This window comes from Myzus persicae, unplaced genomic scaffold (assembly GCF_001856785.1).
Source record: "Myzus persicae strain clone G006 unplaced genomic scaffold, MPER_G0061.0, whole genome shotgun sequence".
NCBI lineage: Eukaryota > Metazoa > Arthropoda > Insecta > Hemiptera > Aphididae > Myzus > Myzus persicae.
The window spans coordinates 120,169-141,515 of NW_019100581.1; the positions used below are offsets into that span (position 1 = coordinate 120,169).

General features: G+C 33.0%; 1 protein-coding gene across 1 annotated transcript in view; it reads left to right on the forward strand.

Annotated features, from left to right (window-relative positions):
• Nucleotides 1-21,078, forward strand: part of LOC111034339 (probable G-protein coupled receptor Mth-like 1) — a 36,191-nt gene extending 15,113 nt beyond the window's left edge. Inside the window, exons 2-5 of the mRNA XM_022315506.1 lie at nucleotides 11,986-12,064; nucleotides 14,295-14,479; nucleotides 15,294-15,432; nucleotides 19,283-21,078. Coding sequence (XP_022171198.1) covers nucleotides 11,986-12,064; nucleotides 14,295-14,479; nucleotides 15,294-15,432; nucleotides 19,283-19,598 — 719 coding nt within the window. The 3' untranslated portion in view covers nucleotides 19,599-21,078. The remainder of the gene's footprint in view (nucleotides 1-11,985; nucleotides 12,065-14,294; nucleotides 14,480-15,293; nucleotides 15,433-19,282) is intronic.
• The last annotated feature ends 269 nt before the right edge of the window (nucleotides 21,079-21,347 follow it).

The following is a 21,347-nucleotide window of genomic DNA, read 5'->3' on the forward strand; positions in this document are numbered from 1 at the left end:
TGCATAGTATACCCGTAATTTACACATATTATTATTATATTATACAAAATATACAAAATAATTCAAGCAATATGGCCGACGCCCCCCGACGGGCGTAATATTAATCAATCATCGTGACGTAAGTAATACGAACGATGTTGATTTTTCGAGTAGAATACTTCGATTAAATCGTACCGAAATCGAGTCGTTTTTAACAGATGACGTTAATAATATTTTGCATTACATACCTACGAAAGAAAAATCTCGATTTTCACGACAAAAACAAGATGTCACTTGACGAACGCTCTCGCGATCAATTTTTACCATCGTACAGCGCAGAGCGTGTGGCATAATACGAGTGTGGATCGCGGATAAACGTCGCCGTGTAACCGTGGTCCTGCCGCCGCGGTCAAACGAGAGCGTCCGTTATTTTTAAACATATTTTCTTCTTCCCGCCGTCACCGAGACGAGGTGCACATATAGTCGGACATCTCTGAGTATCATGTATATATATATATATATATATTACAATATATACCACACAACGGCATCACTGGTCATGGTGTAAGTATGTGTGTATACATGACGATTATATAACGCATACACTTTAAACGTATATATAAATAGTATATTTGTATATATATTTATCATATATAATGTGTGCGATGTATCATATAAAACTGGCGCTAATATTATCATGTAATATTTTATTATTCGTCCGCATGACGATTTGGCGATTTACGAGAAGCTTGAAAATTTGCCCGGACTTTATTTCCTGCCAAAACTCACTGCAAAGTGCAAGCAACTGCTCCTTTATAATTTTTATATATATATATATATATATATAATATATATATATAAATAATATGTGCTGCGATATTATTATGTTCGCGTAATATTTTTAGAAAATCATCTCCACGACAGAATACATATACATTATTTATTCGTATTATTTTATCCCGGAGATTTTTAAACTATGATATTATGTTATACGCATTGGCATTGCGTGTATTTATGTAAACGATCCGACCACGCGAGTATGGTTAACGGTCGGCCCGCGTAAACGTTTAATACGTTTTAACTAAATTATTTTATTTATTACGATACTTTTTCAGTGTGATTTCCGGTAGAACGAGGTAAAATTCGTGGGCAATAAAAATAATGTATGCATAATAGATAGGATCTATATTGTATAATCTTTCTTCTAAAAACCTATGCTGCAGGCAATAGTCTGCAGACGACAAGATTTTTAATAAATTGATACGATAATCGATGCACCGAAATCGTTTCGTTTTCGACGGTATTTTCCCATATGGCCATTTATTATACCTGTTGCACGAAGAAGTAAGCAAATAATTTTTCAAACCGTCTTTCCTGTAAGCTATGACAACGTTATTATATAATATTTTCGTCGTTTTGTCTCCCTCGCCTCATAGGTGGACTACATAGATTCGCCGCCGCCGTGGTAGTGCCGAAATCAAAAGTTTGAGGCAGTAGAGGAAAACCATTTAAGAGACACAGGTCAGCAAGCACTCGAATAAAATATATTTAATGTATAGGTAGAGCCGTATAGGTGCACTCGCACTCCCTGGTAAACAACTCCCGAAATAAGGCAATGATGCGCATGATAAAGAGGTAATCATTTTTTGTATATTTTGTCTTTGCTCGCGCCGGAATCGAGTGGGAGCTCAATTATTCTCTTACCAAGACGAAACGTTTTCCCGCGCTACTTGTTGATGTATTTAAAATATAATATATACACAATACACCTCACGGCGACCGCCCGCCGAAAAGTGTCGACGAAACAGTATAATAATAATAATAATAATAATAATAATAATAATAATAAATATATATTTTATACTGAAATACATTACCCCGGAGACGGCGACAATAATGCAATATTCTGGCGGCGAGAGGTGCAATTTGTCGTCGGCCGCGTAATTCGTGTACCGCGCGGGGGATCGGCGGGCTATTGTTTTCCCGGTGCCCACGCGACTGTTGCGGTTGACGCCGACGACCGCGACAATGATATTATTATTATTATTATTATTGTTATTATTGTTGTTGTTGTTGTTGTGTTTTGTACGTGCGTGGTGTGTACGACGATTTTTCTCTTCCGTTCGGTGGCGACCGCCCACCACTGACGAACGCTGACACCGTTGAAATCGTGCATAGCTAAGAAAAACATGCCTACGCGTATAGTGTACCCTATCAATATCGTATACTTATGTTGCCATGTTGGTACACCGCGATTGGGAGAAAAAAAATTGAAAATCTCACGACTAAATTTGCACTTGCCCGTCAATCCACTCTTGTGTTGCGGCGATATAATGTATGGTTTTATTCGAGTACTTTCGATTTTCTTTTCTTTTTCCGCATCAATCGTGCTTTTTTTCACCCACACGTAACCGAGCTGGTGTCTTGTATTTTTGATGCAAGTTTATGCATCAATACATGTTATTTATTCGTCGTAGACTTAACTGATTAAACAAATTAAAAACACGTTTTAACAAAAAAGTCTTCCATCATTTTCTTTTAAGCGTTGAATGGTTAGTTTTTAATCTTTGTATAAAATTTAAAAACCTCTTAATATAAAATATTTCTTTTGATTTATTATTATTATTATTTAATGCATTTATAATGTACCAGCTGAGTACCTCACGCGCGAATACCCTATTATCGTATATGGTAACATTAGGTCACTAAGAATAGTTTAAGTCACACATCAGCAATATAGTATATTGTTTCGTGTAAATCTTTCGTTTATCTAACCCATATAGGTTACCATATTATATATATGCTTTTAAGTTTAAACCACATTAAATTGACAACTTGTAGATAATATTTTGACGTGAATTGTATCACAAATGTATGTGCGTGCGCATCGTATGTCTCAATTATATGATAAATTAAATATATATATATTTGCGTCTGTGACGTTTTAAAAAATAAAAAACAATTCGCGGAACCACCAGCTGGTGCAGAGGTTTTCGACCTCAAACCACGATCACTGTTGAACCTGTATTTAACACACCTATACCTACATATGTAATTTTACGCGTGATCATTGACATATAATATTATAACACTTCACTCTATACAGTCGGTATACAATACGGTCGCGTAACTAATATAAAATGTTGTGTAATTACATTAATACTGTTTTTGCCAAAAATATGGATCAGTTGACCATATGTATGAGATCATTCTACGCGTGGGCTATATTATAGCCTATAGTTATAGCCGGTATCATAATAATACGACTCGCTACGTTATTCTAAAGTCGCCTTTTTATTTTGAAATGTTATTGTATTATAGTACAATATACCGTTGACCGGTTGACCTTTGTATAATATTCTGTCATAAATCTTAATAGTCAATATAATAAAATAATGCAAGACCTAGGTATAATGTCATAACATTCTAGTGTCAACATTTTTACCAAACTCAATCTACGTAATATTATGATACATTATAAAGTCGTGTGATTTCTAACGATGCAATTGGAACGGCTATCGGAAAGAAAAGAAAATACACAGAAGCTGCACTTATATACTACATCAGTGAGGTCGTTTATTAATGCATCGTATGTTTTTCGATGAGGTTTTTCAACAAATTTGTGTTACATTATCTAGATTTTGTATATAGAATTGAAAATAGATGAAAACCCACAATGCAATGATATATATATATATATTATGTGCTTATGGATAATATTATGTTTTTAGAAAACTGGATTATTTCTTTAGAAATGATTTGATTACATTTTTAAATTAGTATTTCTGTCTTTGATATGCTACATATTTTGATGTTCTCAAACAAGATCCACGAGTGTCGTATATACATGAGCGTGTGTTTAGTAAAATATTTTTTTTTCTTCTTGTAAAACCGACAGTGGTTTAACGACCTGTATGTTTTTTACGACGGAACCCATTCAAATTCAGCAATGTGCCATTCTCGGTATTAAACCTGAAGTTAACATCATATCGTATATAATATTATATACCACGTGTGGCGGCCACCGTGTGTTCAATGAGTATGTGTGCGTATATACTGTAAAGTATATATATAGTTTAAAATATAATATATTATATATACAATATATCCTCATTATATACTTGAGGTATATTTTGAATCACGGTGTACTGCAGATATTACCCAACCACAGTTCTACAAAAAACAAAAAAAGCGTCTTATCGTGACCGTGGCCGTAAAAAGTTGGCTTTGGAGTTAACTATGGTTTCACAGGAAATAATCCATAAAAAAAACTAAACAACCAGAACACCACCACCATCACCACAGCATACATTCAGACATTCATTCGAACCACAGGCCGTAAATTTAATACATACATAAATTTCTATATACAATATACATTAAATCTGTACACACGTGTATATGTTACTCAACCGAAGTCTCTTGAAAGATCCATGGTAACCTGTTTGTCTCTCCAAACATCACAACGTCGGAACTAGTTTTTTTTCGTACGGCTGATACATAATATTGAACAATTTGTATTTACATACGTATTATTATCAAGCGCACTCTGCAGTCAAAAACTCAACTACGTCTTTTCAGCTGTAAATCTTAGATAGGTGGATTAGATACGTTATAGATTGGAGGGAGAATACATTTCCAAAGCCACAATTATAATACGATGTATTTAAGTATCCTACGTTAACAGTATATGCTTGAATAATAATAATATTATATATGTATACGTGTATATGATGTTTAGTTTTTAACACACCTATGGACACCATGAAAGTTTTTTCCTCGGCATTGTTTGCACGCCATAATTCGAGCCAATGAGGAAACCTTAGCAGACCAACTTCTCGAAATCCACTAAACTTTAGACTATTATATATTATGTACATTTTACCTACCTCGGCGCGCGTGCTTATCACTGCCGATGGTATAATAGGTTTATGTCGTTTTTCCGTCTCGCAATTTCGACGGTCGACGCGTCCGCTTCGTCAACCAGAGAGGGTTTAATATGTGTGTTGGGCAGCATTCATACACACACACACACACACACACACACACACACATAAATATATAAGTGTCAGCGACGGTTCACAACCGACAATGGAAACCAGTTAACCGATAAGACGACGTGTTACGCACACGTGTCGCAATGCGTCGTACGTACGGTGCACCGCGTGCCCTAATGAGGAGACTCGGGCATATAATATTGAATGCGTTCTCCCGTTTTTGTACTATAAATATATATATATAACAATAAAAAGAGTGTGTGTGTGCGCGTGTGTGATATACAGAAGAGGTTTTATTCTTTCTTTCTGAAATCATTATATATAGACACCGGATACCGCGAGTAGGCTGTGCGGTACAGGCCGTGCGTTGGAAAAAGTAAAAAAAAAATCTCGGAACGAGGAAAGGTATTATTATTATTATTATTATTATTATGGAGACGGAGACACCGATATTATACAGACAGTGACGTTGCGACGGAATGTCCGTGAACTGCTGCAACAGGCGATGACGACGATATCCGATGACATATTGCCGTGTACCGGTCGGTTCACTATATATTGCGCGTTTGATATTATTAGGCGTAACGGCGAGCGAGGAAATAAAAGTTCGACCGGCAGTTTTCTGGTGTTTTGAAGAATAAAATATATACGTCCGTATGCCATTAGTCAACGCTGTCATCATTTGTTCGGTGCATTTGGGCTCACGCGTGGGATTGCGCGGGAATAATAATAATATACAAAATATAATACAACAAACGTTATTTTCCCCCTTCCGCGCAATATGACGACTGCCGAGCGATGCAATTCATCACAAATGTAATATTTTAATTTGAAAACCTCGGCTTAATACTTATACGTCAAAATAATCAAATCTCATCTAGGCGATGTATACTGTTAATTTAAAGAGGTGTCGGATTACTAGCGTGTGGATGGAGTATCAAACCAAAAAGGTCAACATTTTATTTTTCTCAGTACAATTCGACTTTACTGACATTGTTGAAACCGCTGAGAATTATTGTATATTATACAGTTTCGCTTGAATCGCAAGTGACAATGCTTTCAGATAACTGTAAATACGCGGACAATATACATCTTTCTTTTGTCCCCGATCACTGTTATGTAACAATATTCGTACTTTTCTACTGTCGTACAGTTGGTTTAAAATTGTTTGCACTTGACGGGGGTTTGCATAGTTGAGTTTCTTAGAACCTATCATTCCTCAGAAACATATTGTTTTGTTTCTATCAGTCGGTCGTCAGCATAATATTTATTTGGATATCCCTATTATTATTCCATTATTGCAATGTACAGTGATGCTTTCGTAAAAAACCATTACACTCATTATTTAGGCAATGGTGCAAATATGCAATGACTATTGCGATTTTATAAGTCCAAAACTAAGTAGATTCAACCCTTAAAAAGGCAAGAATACATATTTTGCAAAGCTTTTTCGCGGACTATAGATACTTTCAAAAACTTATTTTTGTTTGTTACCCATTTGTCCGCATTTCTATTTATGTGCCTAAGTATTAAAAACTATTTCACTATTACTCACAGGTCAGATTTACAATTTTATAAAATTTAACATGATGATTATATTTGCAATTAAATCATTATATATACTCTGTGATGACAGCAACACGAACATTTTATTTTTAATAAAAAAAATGCTATAATCACAGTCACGCACGATACCAGTACGTTATACACTTATATGTACTTGATAATAACAAATCTTTAATTGTTTATTACACGGTTCTAACTTTTAGATGATAGGTAAATGTCTTATGGCAATAAATAATATTTCACAATATACGGATTGCTTGTGATTATTAAAAAATTAAAAATATATACGACTATACGAGTTTACACGCGCATATTTGTACAATTTTTACAGGGCGTACTCTAATATTTACCAAATGGTAAATGGGTGTACGCCGTATTACTTCAAAAACACCACTGGTAATTTATCAATTATTTCGCATATTAAGTTATATCTTGTAAGTCAAGTTATCAACACATTACGCTATACATATAGGGTATGTAAAATATCTCGTATAATAATATTGTACTTAGTTAGGTAAACGTTATTTTTTAGGTGCATCTTCAACCTATGGATTTTTCTGGATTTATATCTTTAGCTTCACATCGCTGACTATACTACCTTATAGAGGCATATAGTTACTATATATAAGCAGCCATAATGGTCATAATGGCCATTGGAAATTATATTGTTATGCAATGCGATCAATTCGAAACGCTACTTTTGGGAGCTATAGTACTTACCTACTTTTTGGAGTTGTGTATAAATTGTACGTTTTCAATATTGTATTCCTCTATATACAGAAGCGCGCCCGTTACCAGCAGATTAAAGCCCACGGTTATCCTTGATTGTCCCACAATGGGGGGCAATTTGAATTTGAGCCCGCACACGTGCACACACTCACATCTAGTATACACATATTTGTGAGTAGGTAGTTGGACCGTTAGGGCCCGACCCCGTACACATGTACAACCCATTAATGTATATGAATGAAGTTCAATTGAACCGAAACACGTTTGCATTAATATTATGGCCACTACAGTCTATATGTAGGTATTATAAGGGGATGGATATTCTCAATTGCGCCGTATAAACCGTAATAAATCGACAATATACTATTATAATACGACTATATTTTTCATCGGGAGACCCATTCTTGAATTGCTAGTGGAATGAAAAATTCTTTTTTCGCAGTTATATTATTGTGTTCACAATATATACAAGTAGGTAAATAACCGTTGTACAAAAATTACCAGAAAATAAATTCCTTTGTAATAAATACTCCACGATATGAACCCTGATAAGAAAACTAGTAGTATTATTATAAATGATGTATAACCAACTAGTAACTTGTATTTAAAACTCTTTATATGCAGTTTATACTATATTGTAATAGTTATATATTGTTATAACCATGTTATGCACAGCACGCCTCTTTCGAAAGTTGTACGAAAATTCGATGTATCTACCCGATAAGATGTTCTTTTTTTCAAAACCAATAAGGTCTCTATGTTAAATAATAGAAAATATATAATATTAAATTGGACCCATTGAAGAGCATATCCATACAATAATAATAGTATAATATTATATACTAAATAATATGTACAATACAGATTCAAATAAAACTATGTTTCGTTAGATTAATGTAGGTACTCTTTTGAAGTGTTTTTCGTGTCTCCAACGCAAATTATTTCGTCGACGTTAAAAACAAAATCTTGACTGTCATTCAATCATTGTCGTAACTACAGTTAGTAGGCGGCAGTGGTGTAGGCGACGAATTGAATTGTATAGTTTTTCATAATAGTATTATAAAATAATAATATGCACATTAAATTTCACGCCTAGAATGGAACAGGGCTGACCTTTGGGGCTGAAATAGTGAAGTTTGTGTCACCGAGCACAATAGCTATAATAAAGGGCAAACCTTCTTTTATTAATCTCAAGTTGGAAATTAAAAATTAAAACTCTTACCTTAATTAAATTCTCGCTTACTTTTACCTTACCTTAACCCTAACCATATCCAACTGAACTGAGTAAAATAGTTTTTTTGTGTTATCCCATAAAAGTACAGGTGTCTCTGTGCTTATTATATAAAAGTGCATGACATATATTTTGTGTTGCACTTATATAAGAAATCCGATAGAAGTGGGCATAGTAGGCAAGTAAACCAATTTATTTTTAGTTAATTGCCAGTAATATTATTTCGTCGTTGAATTTCTCTATTTGACAGTGAGGAGTATAAGCAGATGGTTAATATTTGTAGAATAATTTTAAAGTTTTAGGCTACTCGCTGGCTATTTTTTACTGTTTAAAAATTGTAGGCACCGATATCTATCCAGTATCCACACGCATTTCTTTCGTCAGCAAAAAAAAGATAGTTTGACAGTCTTTTTGAAATCTTTTAAACATAATATTATTTTCCTGTGCATGTTATATACAGTCGCTTTGTGCGTGGCGTTTAATATCCAAACAGTCGTATTGTATTTACGTGTATATATAGCATGTGGGTATCTACCTACTGCAACTATATTATTATCAGTCTTATTTTTTTATATTAATTATATGCGTGCACTATTGTTTCCGACACTAGCACGTTTTCGTTAATGAAGCCGGTTTTTTATCACCGTAAAAATCGCAGACGTGAAGGTACGACGCTACGACGTGCATAGCGGATCGGAATTAATTAAATACCACTTTCCTTGCAATACATGACTTAGGCATAATAGAGGGTAGTTATTACATTTTAATCATTGGCTATCGATTTTCTTTCTTTTTCTTTACAAACCGTTTTATTTCAATACTATTTGTGTTATATACTGTTATATGTATTAATATAAAACTTTCAGAACTCGTTTTTTAATTACTGGCTGTTATAAAATGTAATTCTTATCTTTTTTTCTAATTTGATACTTCCATAGCATATTGCAGTAAGTACCTAAGTTTCATGCAATAGTGATTATTTAGATATTTTGATATAATATGTAAGTTGAAACCAGTTTTTTGAAATATAAATATTGTAATACGTAGTTAAGTACGGCCCCCCAGCTCTCAAAAATGAGTAGAATTAAAAAAAAACATCGGTTATTTAAATTATTCTAATTCGTTTTCATTATACCACCAGTGTATATTCTGTGAAAGACCTCATAGGATAAATAATATAATTGACTAATCTTTAAGTAAAATTAAGGAACGTTGGTTTAACATCATGTCCATAGAACATTCATCGCCATGATTGGTGTCGTGTCCCCTATATAATCTTGAACAAAGTTAGGATTGAAGAATATTGTGTAAAAATACTTTCGTGCCATAATTTTGATTTTGGACAGTGGGCACAATATGCATTATACGGTATAATAAAACAACATATTTCAAATTGAATTCAAGAACACGGTTTTTATCTATTACTACCTAGTATAATGCATTATTATTGTTGTTCTTATTAATTGTTGTTTGCAGAATCGTTTCGTGTAATACCATCTGTTTATTTGATTCGTTTGCTTAAATTCGTATAAGCCTTTTCATAACAAAAATTGTTTGAAGTTAAGTTTTAATAATAACTGTACACAATATCATGTTCTATGTATTGCGGTAAATACTATTATACTATTAATTTACCGGCTCACAGTTAGATACATAAATTCAAAGAAAATTTCATGAATAATGAGTCCGCCCTTGAATTTTTTTTTAAATATAGAACTTGTTAATATATTCGCGAATGATCCTTAGTGTCGTTCTACTTAACTATTCATTAAGCGTTACATTTTTATAGAACGCTTGCATGTGACAGAACTTGAACATACGCATATTTTATAATAGATTTCCCTATAGGAATTCATATGAAATAATTGTATAGGTATATATTTTGCACACAGTATAGGGATTTCAATTGTCTTGTTCGCACCTCTTTCGCAAAAAAGTAAAACTGATGAATTACCTCGACAACGGTTATTGTTTTTCAACTAGTTGACCGAGTTTCCTGTTGCAGCAACGCGTACCTATAGCCTGTCTGCCTACACAACTGCAGGCTTGCTTCCGGCTTTTCCCCTTGAGAATCCTACGTATGAAAACAGAAAACCTACTTTCATCAATTAGCACCAGACAATAAAAATACTGTCTTATTCTTGACTTTATTAAAAGTTCGAACGCTATAGACTTACTACGCATTACTTTTACTAAGGTCTTTCTTAAGTATTTGTATAATATTTCGTATGCTATTATGATCGGCCATGCATAACGAGTAGGTATACTGCATTCCACCGAGTAATGTATACAAGAATACCAATACATAAACATCGTGTATGATATACCTAGGTATGTTTACATTCATCGTGTCTGTCGTAAAAAACAAGTGATTGATTATATATTTGTACTCGGTGCGTTTAATTTTTGGTTAAAGATATAGTTTTCTTAACGCCGGTAAAAACCTAATATTTATTTATAAGATATAATATAGTGAGTTCTAAAGTGTGCTCATTATAATTTATCTGGCGCAGATTGATTCTTGTATCGCTATGTGTAGCTGTACTAATATAACAGGTAACTAGCTATCGAGTGTACCCAAAATATGCAAACAAATTAACTCAATTTTTAATTGTACCTACTTTTTTATTTCTCGCAATGGCAGTGACTAAAAACAAGAAGACAGCAGTTCTTATAATGTTTCGGTTTCATATTTCCGAGGTAAAATATAGTATTTCCAATGTCTAATTAACAATCTGTACCTGTAAATCAATGTTACGTGTGATATATATATATTTACATTTTAATATGCCTTATGGACGATATCTATCACAGCACCTAACGATCCTATATAATCAAACCTATAGAGTCTGTGTTAATTATTCCGCTGTGGTTTTCTACGTAAATCGGTTAATCTAATATTTTTTTTAGGATATATACACAAATATAGTGTCGAATTATAAACCTGGAAAACGAGTTAAAATACCAATTTTTTTCGTGTACGCCTTGAACTCATAAACCTGCAAATTACCTCGATGTAAAAGGTTTCATAGAATCAACGATATAAATGTATAAGTGGATAATTCACATCAGTTAAATTATTGTAAAAAAAAATATTATTACTATGTTCTCTTATACATGTCCTTTCTTTTTATTACACTTATCCTTCAGACTTTAAAATAAATGAATGTATTTTAATTATTTATTTTATATACCTAATCTATATATTACGTGAATAATACCTACCTACCTACCTTTAAAATCTGTTGACGAAAAAACTAAACCCCTTAAATGAGAAATTATTAAATAAATCTAAGATAACTATACCATAAGTTATACCAAATTATTAACAGTATTAGTATGTTATATAGCTGTTATGTATATAAGTCTCCATACACATAAAATTATTTTTTCATTTATTTCCTGATAATATATATTTATTGGTATTCCACTATATTCAAATATTTAACTCAGTATAATTAATTTTTTTTATTTCTGTTTCAGCCATTGTAATGCATTTTGTCTTTCTGGCGGCGTTTTTCTGGCTCAACACGATGTGTTTCAATATATGGTGGACGTTTAGGTGAGTCGAAACGAATATATTACAAACCATATTATTATTGTGTGTGTATATTGTATTCCTTCGTTAAACGAGATAAGGAGTCGTTTCACGGTGTAATCACTTTAATAGGACGGTATAAAAACAATTCAAAAGTTTAAATCGAAAAGGAAGATGATGATGAGTGTTGTTTTACCGACAAGAACGAGTACCACTAATTTCACCATCATCATTTCTGGGCGTGATAATTTATGTCATATATATTATACATGTATACAATAGTATCCCGAGGATATATGTGCGGACCTCGTATTTTACATTACCCGTCGTCTACCTGTATCGTTGTTGAAAAAAAAAGGATAAATAAAACGCACCTCGGTATACATACATGTATATATTTTAGTTGAATAGGCTTACATATCCCGAGACAATAAACAGTAATATCGAGTTACGAAAGTGTATTTCCACTGTATATGTTATTCCCACGATCCACAGTACGTATACATATATAGTTGCATATTATATACCTATACCACTATTCAATTTCCTCCTGCATGAGATGTACCCTCAAACCATCGATTTTTATATTACTATGCATCCCCCCCCCCCCCCCCCCATCCACCACTATTATCATCTGACGTGGTGATAATTGTTACAGTTGAGGGTAAATTATCTAACATATCGGTGTGGTATAGAAATTAATATGTAATTATTGCAGTGCATACATTGGAACCGTCTGTTGCATTCTCCGGAGGCTTACCGTCCGTCCCACGTTCATAGAATTCGTCATGACGTGTACCTGTTAGTTATAACCTAAAGGCTAGATCTAAAATATCGAAAATTAAATTTAAAAAAAAAAACAAGGTCAAACCAGTGTTTGGTAAATGGTGATTAATTAAAAAATTAATTTACTCTAAATTACGAACGAATATCACTTGGTATCGATTAAATCGCCTACGGTACATAAATCACAACGATCCAGCGTATAATAACAACAGTATTATCGATGTTTTTTAACATTAAAATTGCACACGTTTCATTATTGGATACTTGAATAGTTTGAACATTTAATTGAATAGTTGTAATCTATGAATATTTTATTATATACACTTGTGAAATATTAACACTGATTAGTAAAACTAATATAGTATAGGTAATATTATCAATCGCTGATCGCTGACATTTCGAAAACTAGTCCGATTACCTGCTTCGTTTTGATCAGACAAGTGTTATTAACTAATTATTATAATTATGATATATTTTCAATTACCTATCTACCTTATGCAACATCTGAGCGAATGAATTAATTTTAAAATTAATTTCATATTGATAAATGTAAAACCAGTTTAAACATTAAATTATTTAACTAGTTTTATTATTATTGGTTGGTTGTAAATATTGTATTTAATTAAATTTTATGATTCTTACGCTTTTACATGAATGTACTTTCATTAAAATTATCAAATTTAAATCCTTACGTAGTAAAATTAATTACACATTTACACCAACCTTTTTTTTAAAATGAGTACAGGTGTTCTATACGAAATTCAATTTATTCTCTAATACATAAACCACTAAACCAGTAGGTATATAAGTTACCTAATAATAAATTATAATGTACATTATGTCTTTACATATTATACATACCTATACTATAGTAAACTAAAAAATAAATAAATATATTTCAGTCAATCAGTTTTAAAAATCACATGTCTGCATATAGTGGCACAGCTAGTGCGTGTATACAATCAAGAGAAATTATTGTATATATATAGTTTTTTTTATTCATTGTTTATTTCTATATACTTTTCCAGATTCCTTTATCAATTTTAATTAAATTTATTTTTATGAATTGCCACAAAAATACTTATATACAGTGAAATAGCTATTACCCTCTATATCTTCAGATATCTATTAAACAGAAAAGTATATGAACGTTTTATTACGTTAAAATTAAATATAGTTCAAAATAAATATGCTAGTGTGTAGGTACTACACGATATTTTTGTCGTATATTTTTATGCACTCATATAGAAGTTATACACAGCACATACAATCATACATGTACGCGTACGCGGAGTATATATTTTTACGGAAATACATCTGAAGCGTATAAAATATAAACGATTGTTGTATGAAATAATACGTCAAGCGCGTCGTTTTTTTTTTATGAAAGAAGCGTAAGACAAACTATTATGGGTGTCCGTCATTTTCCTTGATGTGTAATATTTAATGTGCTAATGGTGTTTTCCAGGGACTTGAGGCCTGCCAACTTGGATAAAGGCCAAGAAGCATGCAGGCTTAGGCTGTACCAGTTGTACGCTTGGGGTGTACCATTGGTGATCGCCACGCTAGCCGCTGTATTAGACCGTATTCCACCAGATCAATACATGTCACTGATCAGACCTAAATTTGGTGAACATCGTTGCTGGTTCTATGGTAAGTAACGGCACTTCAAATTCCAGAGATACTCTATTTCAAAGTTTAAATATCACAACTTGTAACATTTATTATAATAAATATTTACTTTTATGCGGCTATTTCAGTAGGTATTGAATCCAATCATACTAAAACCCGTTTCAATGCACTTACCTATTTAGAATGCATTTTTATTCACACCATTCAAATATATAATTTTAAATTTGTCGATGATTTGATGATTACTATTCAAGAACTAATATATTATATTTTATGTACCAAAATTCAACCAATATATCATATAATTTATTTTTTTAAATCTAAATTTTACATCAATCATTTGTCTACACTGTCCTGAAACAGAACCAATCAAAAATAATTTAAAATATTAAAGAAGACGAATTTTTAAAATATTGAATATTATGTGACAGCAATAATGCATGTTTGCTGTATAGTGTATATGTGTATACCTAGGAAAATAATTAACCAGGTTAACGACTTATAATATTATTGAAGCCTTGTACATGCGATATACTATTTATACATATACCTACTAAAATAAATAAATACATTTAAATATTGAACAATCAATAGATTTAAAAACAAGACATCATGAAATGTCAAAATAATTAAATTTGGTCCCGTTAATAACAACAGTTATCATCATTAAATATTTTTTGAGTTTAATCTCAAGGTATTCAAGTACCTTGTATAGAAACATTTATTTTTGCATGATGATTGTCTGCTTAGAAAAAATACAAAATAACCTTTCTGGCCATTTTTGGGCAAAGTAAATGTATGAAATATTGTTAATTTAATATTGATGTACTTTCAGGTGACGCAGAGGTTCTGTCATATTTCTATGGACCAATTGGTATTTTGTTGATGATGAATCTAACATTATTCGCGGCCACAGCTAGGGAGCTGACGTGTGGTTTATGGAGAACCGAAGTAGTGAAATCTACTAGCGAAAGGTAACTACAAATGAATGCAGTATACAAGTCATAACATTAATTTTGTCGGATTGCCCTACATTTTCGATCCCGCATACATATAATTATTATTGCTATGATAATTGATATTATAATGGTGGTTAAGGAATGGGAGTTATGGAGCTAATATATAATTGTCGAAACCTTAATGTAAAGACATTTTTTAGAAATTAACTAGTTAAAACGGATCTGTATACTATTTAAGATCTACGAACTGTGTAACAATTATTACTGTTGTACAAACATTATATAGGTACCTATTTTTGTCTAACGGAAACGTAAAAAATAAACAGTAATTCTTATGGACCGTAAACACCAATTCAAAACTTATTTGTTTGTATCCGATCTGCGGTGGCAGAGGTCAAATAAATGAGAAGCCATGAAATAACTTGAGTGTTATAATTTCAAGGTCGTAATATTATAGTGAATTTCGATTAAAGTATTTAAACTATCTACCTATATTATTATATGTTTGATATATAATTTATTAAGTGGAATGCGATTTCATATAGGTAATTTGATAAATGTGTGTAACTTTGTTGCGCAACAGTGTATTTACGACGAGCGTTTATATTGACATCATTTTTTCACAAATTAAAATCGTAATTTTGTGTCCTATGCTGCAATGGGTGTGTAATGGACTATAATGTGTATCAAAAAATCCTTAGAATGATGAATACAAGGATAAAGGGATCGATGTACTATATATATATATTTGCTGTTGGCCCATATTCGTTATTACTTACTATTAGCCGTAGGTATGCGGAGTTAATGTAAAAATGCATTAAAAGACCCCCGTGGTGTGTGCAGAGTGCTGATGTATATTGATGTTCACCGATGATGACGTTTACATATACTCACTTTGATTGATTGAAATCCTATATCAATATGTACCTACCTATATTACATAAATGATTTACTTTGGAATTCGATAACTGTAAAAGGGAAAAAAATAATCATTGTGTATGGTGGCATCACGATGGTTAAATTGTTTTAGGTTCTGTTGTGTAAAATAATATAGAGAAATCGACTAAGTTTGCTCAAGATGAAAAGATATCGGATGACGAGATTGGTTTGACATGATTAAGCGACGTCACGGATGGCGGAGACTGCGGCTATATAGTGTAGGGAAAATGAGAATAAAAATCGATTAAGAAATTCTTTTTTAAATAGACGGGGAAAAAATACACGGCGACGTGTATATATGAATAGAGAATTTAAACTGATGTCTAAATCCTACGCTTTTGAATGTACCTACCTAGATCATTAGCTGCGAGAAGAACAAAAAATAATTTGATTTCATCCAATATTTATTTACATTAGAGCTGCCGAGACGGACAATAATTGAATCGCAAAAAAGTTCATAATTAATTAAATAAAGAAAGGCTGCGTGTTGTGCGTACAGGCTTGCATTATATTATAATCTATATAGTAAAAGCGGCACGAAGAGAGATCCTATAAAATTGCGTCGAGTTCAGCCAAGTGTTACAGTTCAGGGCAGTAAAGGGCAGCTGATACAGCTACAACGCGATGTAAGATCAAACTTTCGAAACTACTCGTGAGCTGGAGACTAGGCGACATTATTAAAGATTTCTGAAAGTCGTTGTGAACATTCAAGTCTGTTAAACTTGAAGTCTGAATATTATCGTAAACGCATTAAATGAACCATTTACAGTTATAGTGCGCGCATTCAACACTGCAGAAAACGATCGAAGTGATAATGATTATTGTGACACTTAAAAAAAAAAAAAATTATTTGAGTTGAATCGGTTTTTTTTCATACGCACATACTTAATTTGTCCGACGATTAAACTGTAACATTAATGACCTACGAGTAAACTGAACATTTCACATTTCTATTGAGATGCAATCCAACGAATTCGATGGGAATACGTCAGCGTGAACGTTGGCTTTACCGCGCTTTGCGTTCTCCATCGTCCAGAGCTCGATTTGATATTTCGCACACGGCATACAATATTTATACATTTATTTATAGTACATATGAAACCGTGAGGAATATTCATTCGCTCGTTTTTTATCATACATCCAATCATTATTCGGACTGTAAACTTCCTTCCGCGTGGAAGTCCGATGAACCCCGGCGACGAATATACGATTTATGTGCCGAGGACTCGCGACTTCTTTGTGCTCGATTAATAATAAAATATGAATACATAGTAATTAAAAACGTTCACATGGCAAAAAATGCATCTTAGAAACACTGCTGCGTGTTCGTGTATAAAACTGCTTTTTTTTTTTTACAGTCGCGCGTACAATTCACAAATAATATATAATTTATGCGTTTATGACGTGTGTGCACTCGAATCCGGATTTACGTTTTATTCCACTACCGTGTGATATTATTGTTTTTACGTCGTTCAAATTAATTATAGTTAATTAATTTATACTCTCATCAGATGTGGTTCGGGTGTCGTTTATGCAGTATAGACATTGATATTGTTTTAACGCATATTATGTGGATGCATTATAATATGATGGGTAGTTTACGCGTGAAAAGGAAGTGATGTAGCCGTCGACTTATCTACATATTTAGCAGCCCGTGTATATATATATACCTACGATGTACATATTTAGGAGTGTATATTATTATGAATTCTACTGCAGTGCACACACTGTTAAATTATTAAAATTGCATAAATTTGCACGCGTCAACTGACGTTTACAAACGTTCCTTCTGAAAAACTCGATTCGAGTGCATGCAGAAAAATAATATATATTTGTAATCTCCGTGACCCCACGCGAGTATACATAATACAATATTACGGCGTGTATTATTTTATTTATACTAATACGCGTCTACAATACTTGTAATAAGTGTGAAGACGTAGTCGTTTTCCCTCTCATGTGAAATAAAAAAAAAAACTGCCGATTCGGTTCCCGTAATATATTGTCAATAGTATAGTTGAACGATATAGGTAAATAAAAAATAAATAAATAAGTACACGTGTACAATGATCCATATCGGGGATGGTAAGTCCGCGGCACGAGAAAAAGTGTTGAGGGCACGCAACAAAATTAAAACACTTATAATATTATATATTTTTTTAAATAAAATATAACGAGACCATAATTGTTTTCTTATTTATATAAATATATATTTCATAAAGTAATGGCACGCAAGAAAATAAATCAATAAACTCGGGTGATTTTTGACACATAACGTTCAAAAAATTTGCCATCCTTGATGTATGTCAATTATCAAATAATATTAATTATAACGTAGGAGCCTAACCGTTTTTTTTTTGTATTTTATAATATAGATTCAATTTGAGTCGAAATTCTGAGAGGTGTTTGTGTGTTACGCATCCCCGACCAAAATCAAAAAAAAATAATAAACAATTGCGTTGATTAATTCATGTATATTATTATATAATGCAGAGGACATTGCAGGGGACTGCCCCTGAATAGTTTTCAACGGGGGGGGGGGGGAACCTATTTGTTTAATCAAAAATTAATATAGGCTTATTTGTCAAAAGTGTGGTGGAACTTCAGTCTATTTCACGGACTTAATCTTTTTTCTTCGTGAGATTACATTGCAAATGATCAAAAACAAAAATAATTTTGTTGACACTGGCAGTAAATTGTATACATAAAAAATTGTGTTATGATGAGGCTCACCTGGTATATAATAATGTTATAGTGATATTATATTATCATAATATTATATTGATGCATACCTAGAATTATTTATTACGTTGATATTTCAATTGAGTATTAAGTATTCGAATATACCTACGGCGTTAGGTATTGGTTAGGTACGGATGAGAACAATATAATTTACCGATGTACAATATTTATTTTCGTGTTACAGAGCCACACTGGGTCGCGTGTGCCTGAAACTGGTGATCGTCATGGGCATCACGTGGGTGGTAGACGTGCTGTCGTGGGTGATCGGCGGGCCCGATTACGTGTGGTACCTGACGGACCTGATGAACGCGCTCCAAGGGGTGCTCATATTCATAGTGGTCGGCTGCCAGCCGCAGGTGTGGATGGCCGTCAGGCGCATGTGGTGCCTGCGCACGGACAACCCGTCGGACGGCGGCAACGCCCGTTCGTCCACGTCCAACGCGATGCCGTCCACCGTCAACGAGTCGACGCTGTCCAAACCGGTGGAGACGCTGTGCTGATGCGTCGACCGCCGCGCCGCGCCACACCGCACCGCACCCCCGCCGCACACGCACTCACGCAGAGCACGCACACGCACGCACCGCAAGCACACGTACACGCGGGCAAGCGAACACAAGCACGGACAAACAGTATAAATAACATCATCACCACCATCATCATCACCACCATCACCACCACCACCGCCGTCGTCGTCGTCGTCGTCGTCGTGACGCGGCGACGTTGTCGCCACTGACCACTGCTCCGGACTTCCGTCGCGCGTAATGCGCAAAATTGTACGCGAGCGTCGAAGTCTGCGTGGCCACTGACGGACTCGCCGGCCGCATGTCGACGTACGCGACTTGTTGATCGCGTTACGATTATCTAAAAAATCTTGCCCGCAAACGGAATGTTTAGACTGACAAATCTTGTTTTATAATTATTAATTTTCTTTTTTTTTTTTTCTTTAACCAGTATTAATAAATAAGTATGTCGTATTAATAATTATGCGATGATATTGTATAATAATCGAATTAGAAGGGATTTTTCGCGCACACTTTATTACTATTATTATTTATTGATTATTTTCTCATTATTATTTACTATCATTATTATTATCATTATTCGTTCACCGCGCTGTCGGTATATAATTTTCCTCGTCGACGAAGGCCCGCTCAAAGGGCCACAATAAACGTTTGTACAATATCGCCTCGGAGCATTTCTCTTCCGACAGAATTATCTTATTATTGACCAAAATCATATGTGCCTACCCACAGTATGATATATTACAGGTCTTTCTGATAATATATTATTATATGCGCTAAAATAACTGCAAAATTCAAATCATATTATAATATATTCATAAGTCATTACACCACATCATGATGTTATAATATGTGTACGACGATCAAGCAGGTCGACTATATTACGGCCAGATCAATATAATTTCACAAGTCATACAATGTATTATTACGTTTATTGATGAAATCTCTATCGACAAATCGTATAATTTTTTCGTTTTTGTTTAAATAATATCGACGATAAAACCTATTTGTGGACAATTTTTTTTTTTATATTTTCTCGTTATTGTTATACTAAAAACACCGTATAAGTAAAATTTCAATCGCAAATAATTATATACATATATAATTCATATGGAAATATTTGTACGTATCTACTCTCGAATTGAATCGTCTGCATTATTGTTTAAAATATTATATTATCGTCTAGACGGTATGTCGTATTATAATCTAACGATCTTCTAAGCGTAAATTGAATTCGGTAATAACAACGTATGTTTTTTTTTTTTTTTACTTTTTTTAGTGATTTTTAACAGAACATTGTATCGCAGCTATTTTTTTTTCACTTAATATTTTCCCATCGAAAACAATTAACTTAGATTTTATCTCTTGAAAAAAACTGTAGGCATAATTTATTACGCTTTTTGTTTTTGATAACTACGCGTTATCGGCATGAACAACGAGTGCCGATTGTGAAAAATTGTATTTTATTTGTGTTTTGTATTATTATTATTATATTATATTTGTTTTCCTTGTGGTTAACATTTTTTTATATTAAGTTCCTGTAAGCCTATCTAATTTATTAATAATTCTTAACAATGATCTATTTATATAATATTGTAATTTTTTTTTTTTTAATAATTAATATTATTATTACTTTTTTTTTACCCAATGAGCCTGATACCGCGTTATTTTTGTGAAGATCTTTATAGAACTATGCGTCAGTTGTAAGTTTGTTTTTAAAATTATTTT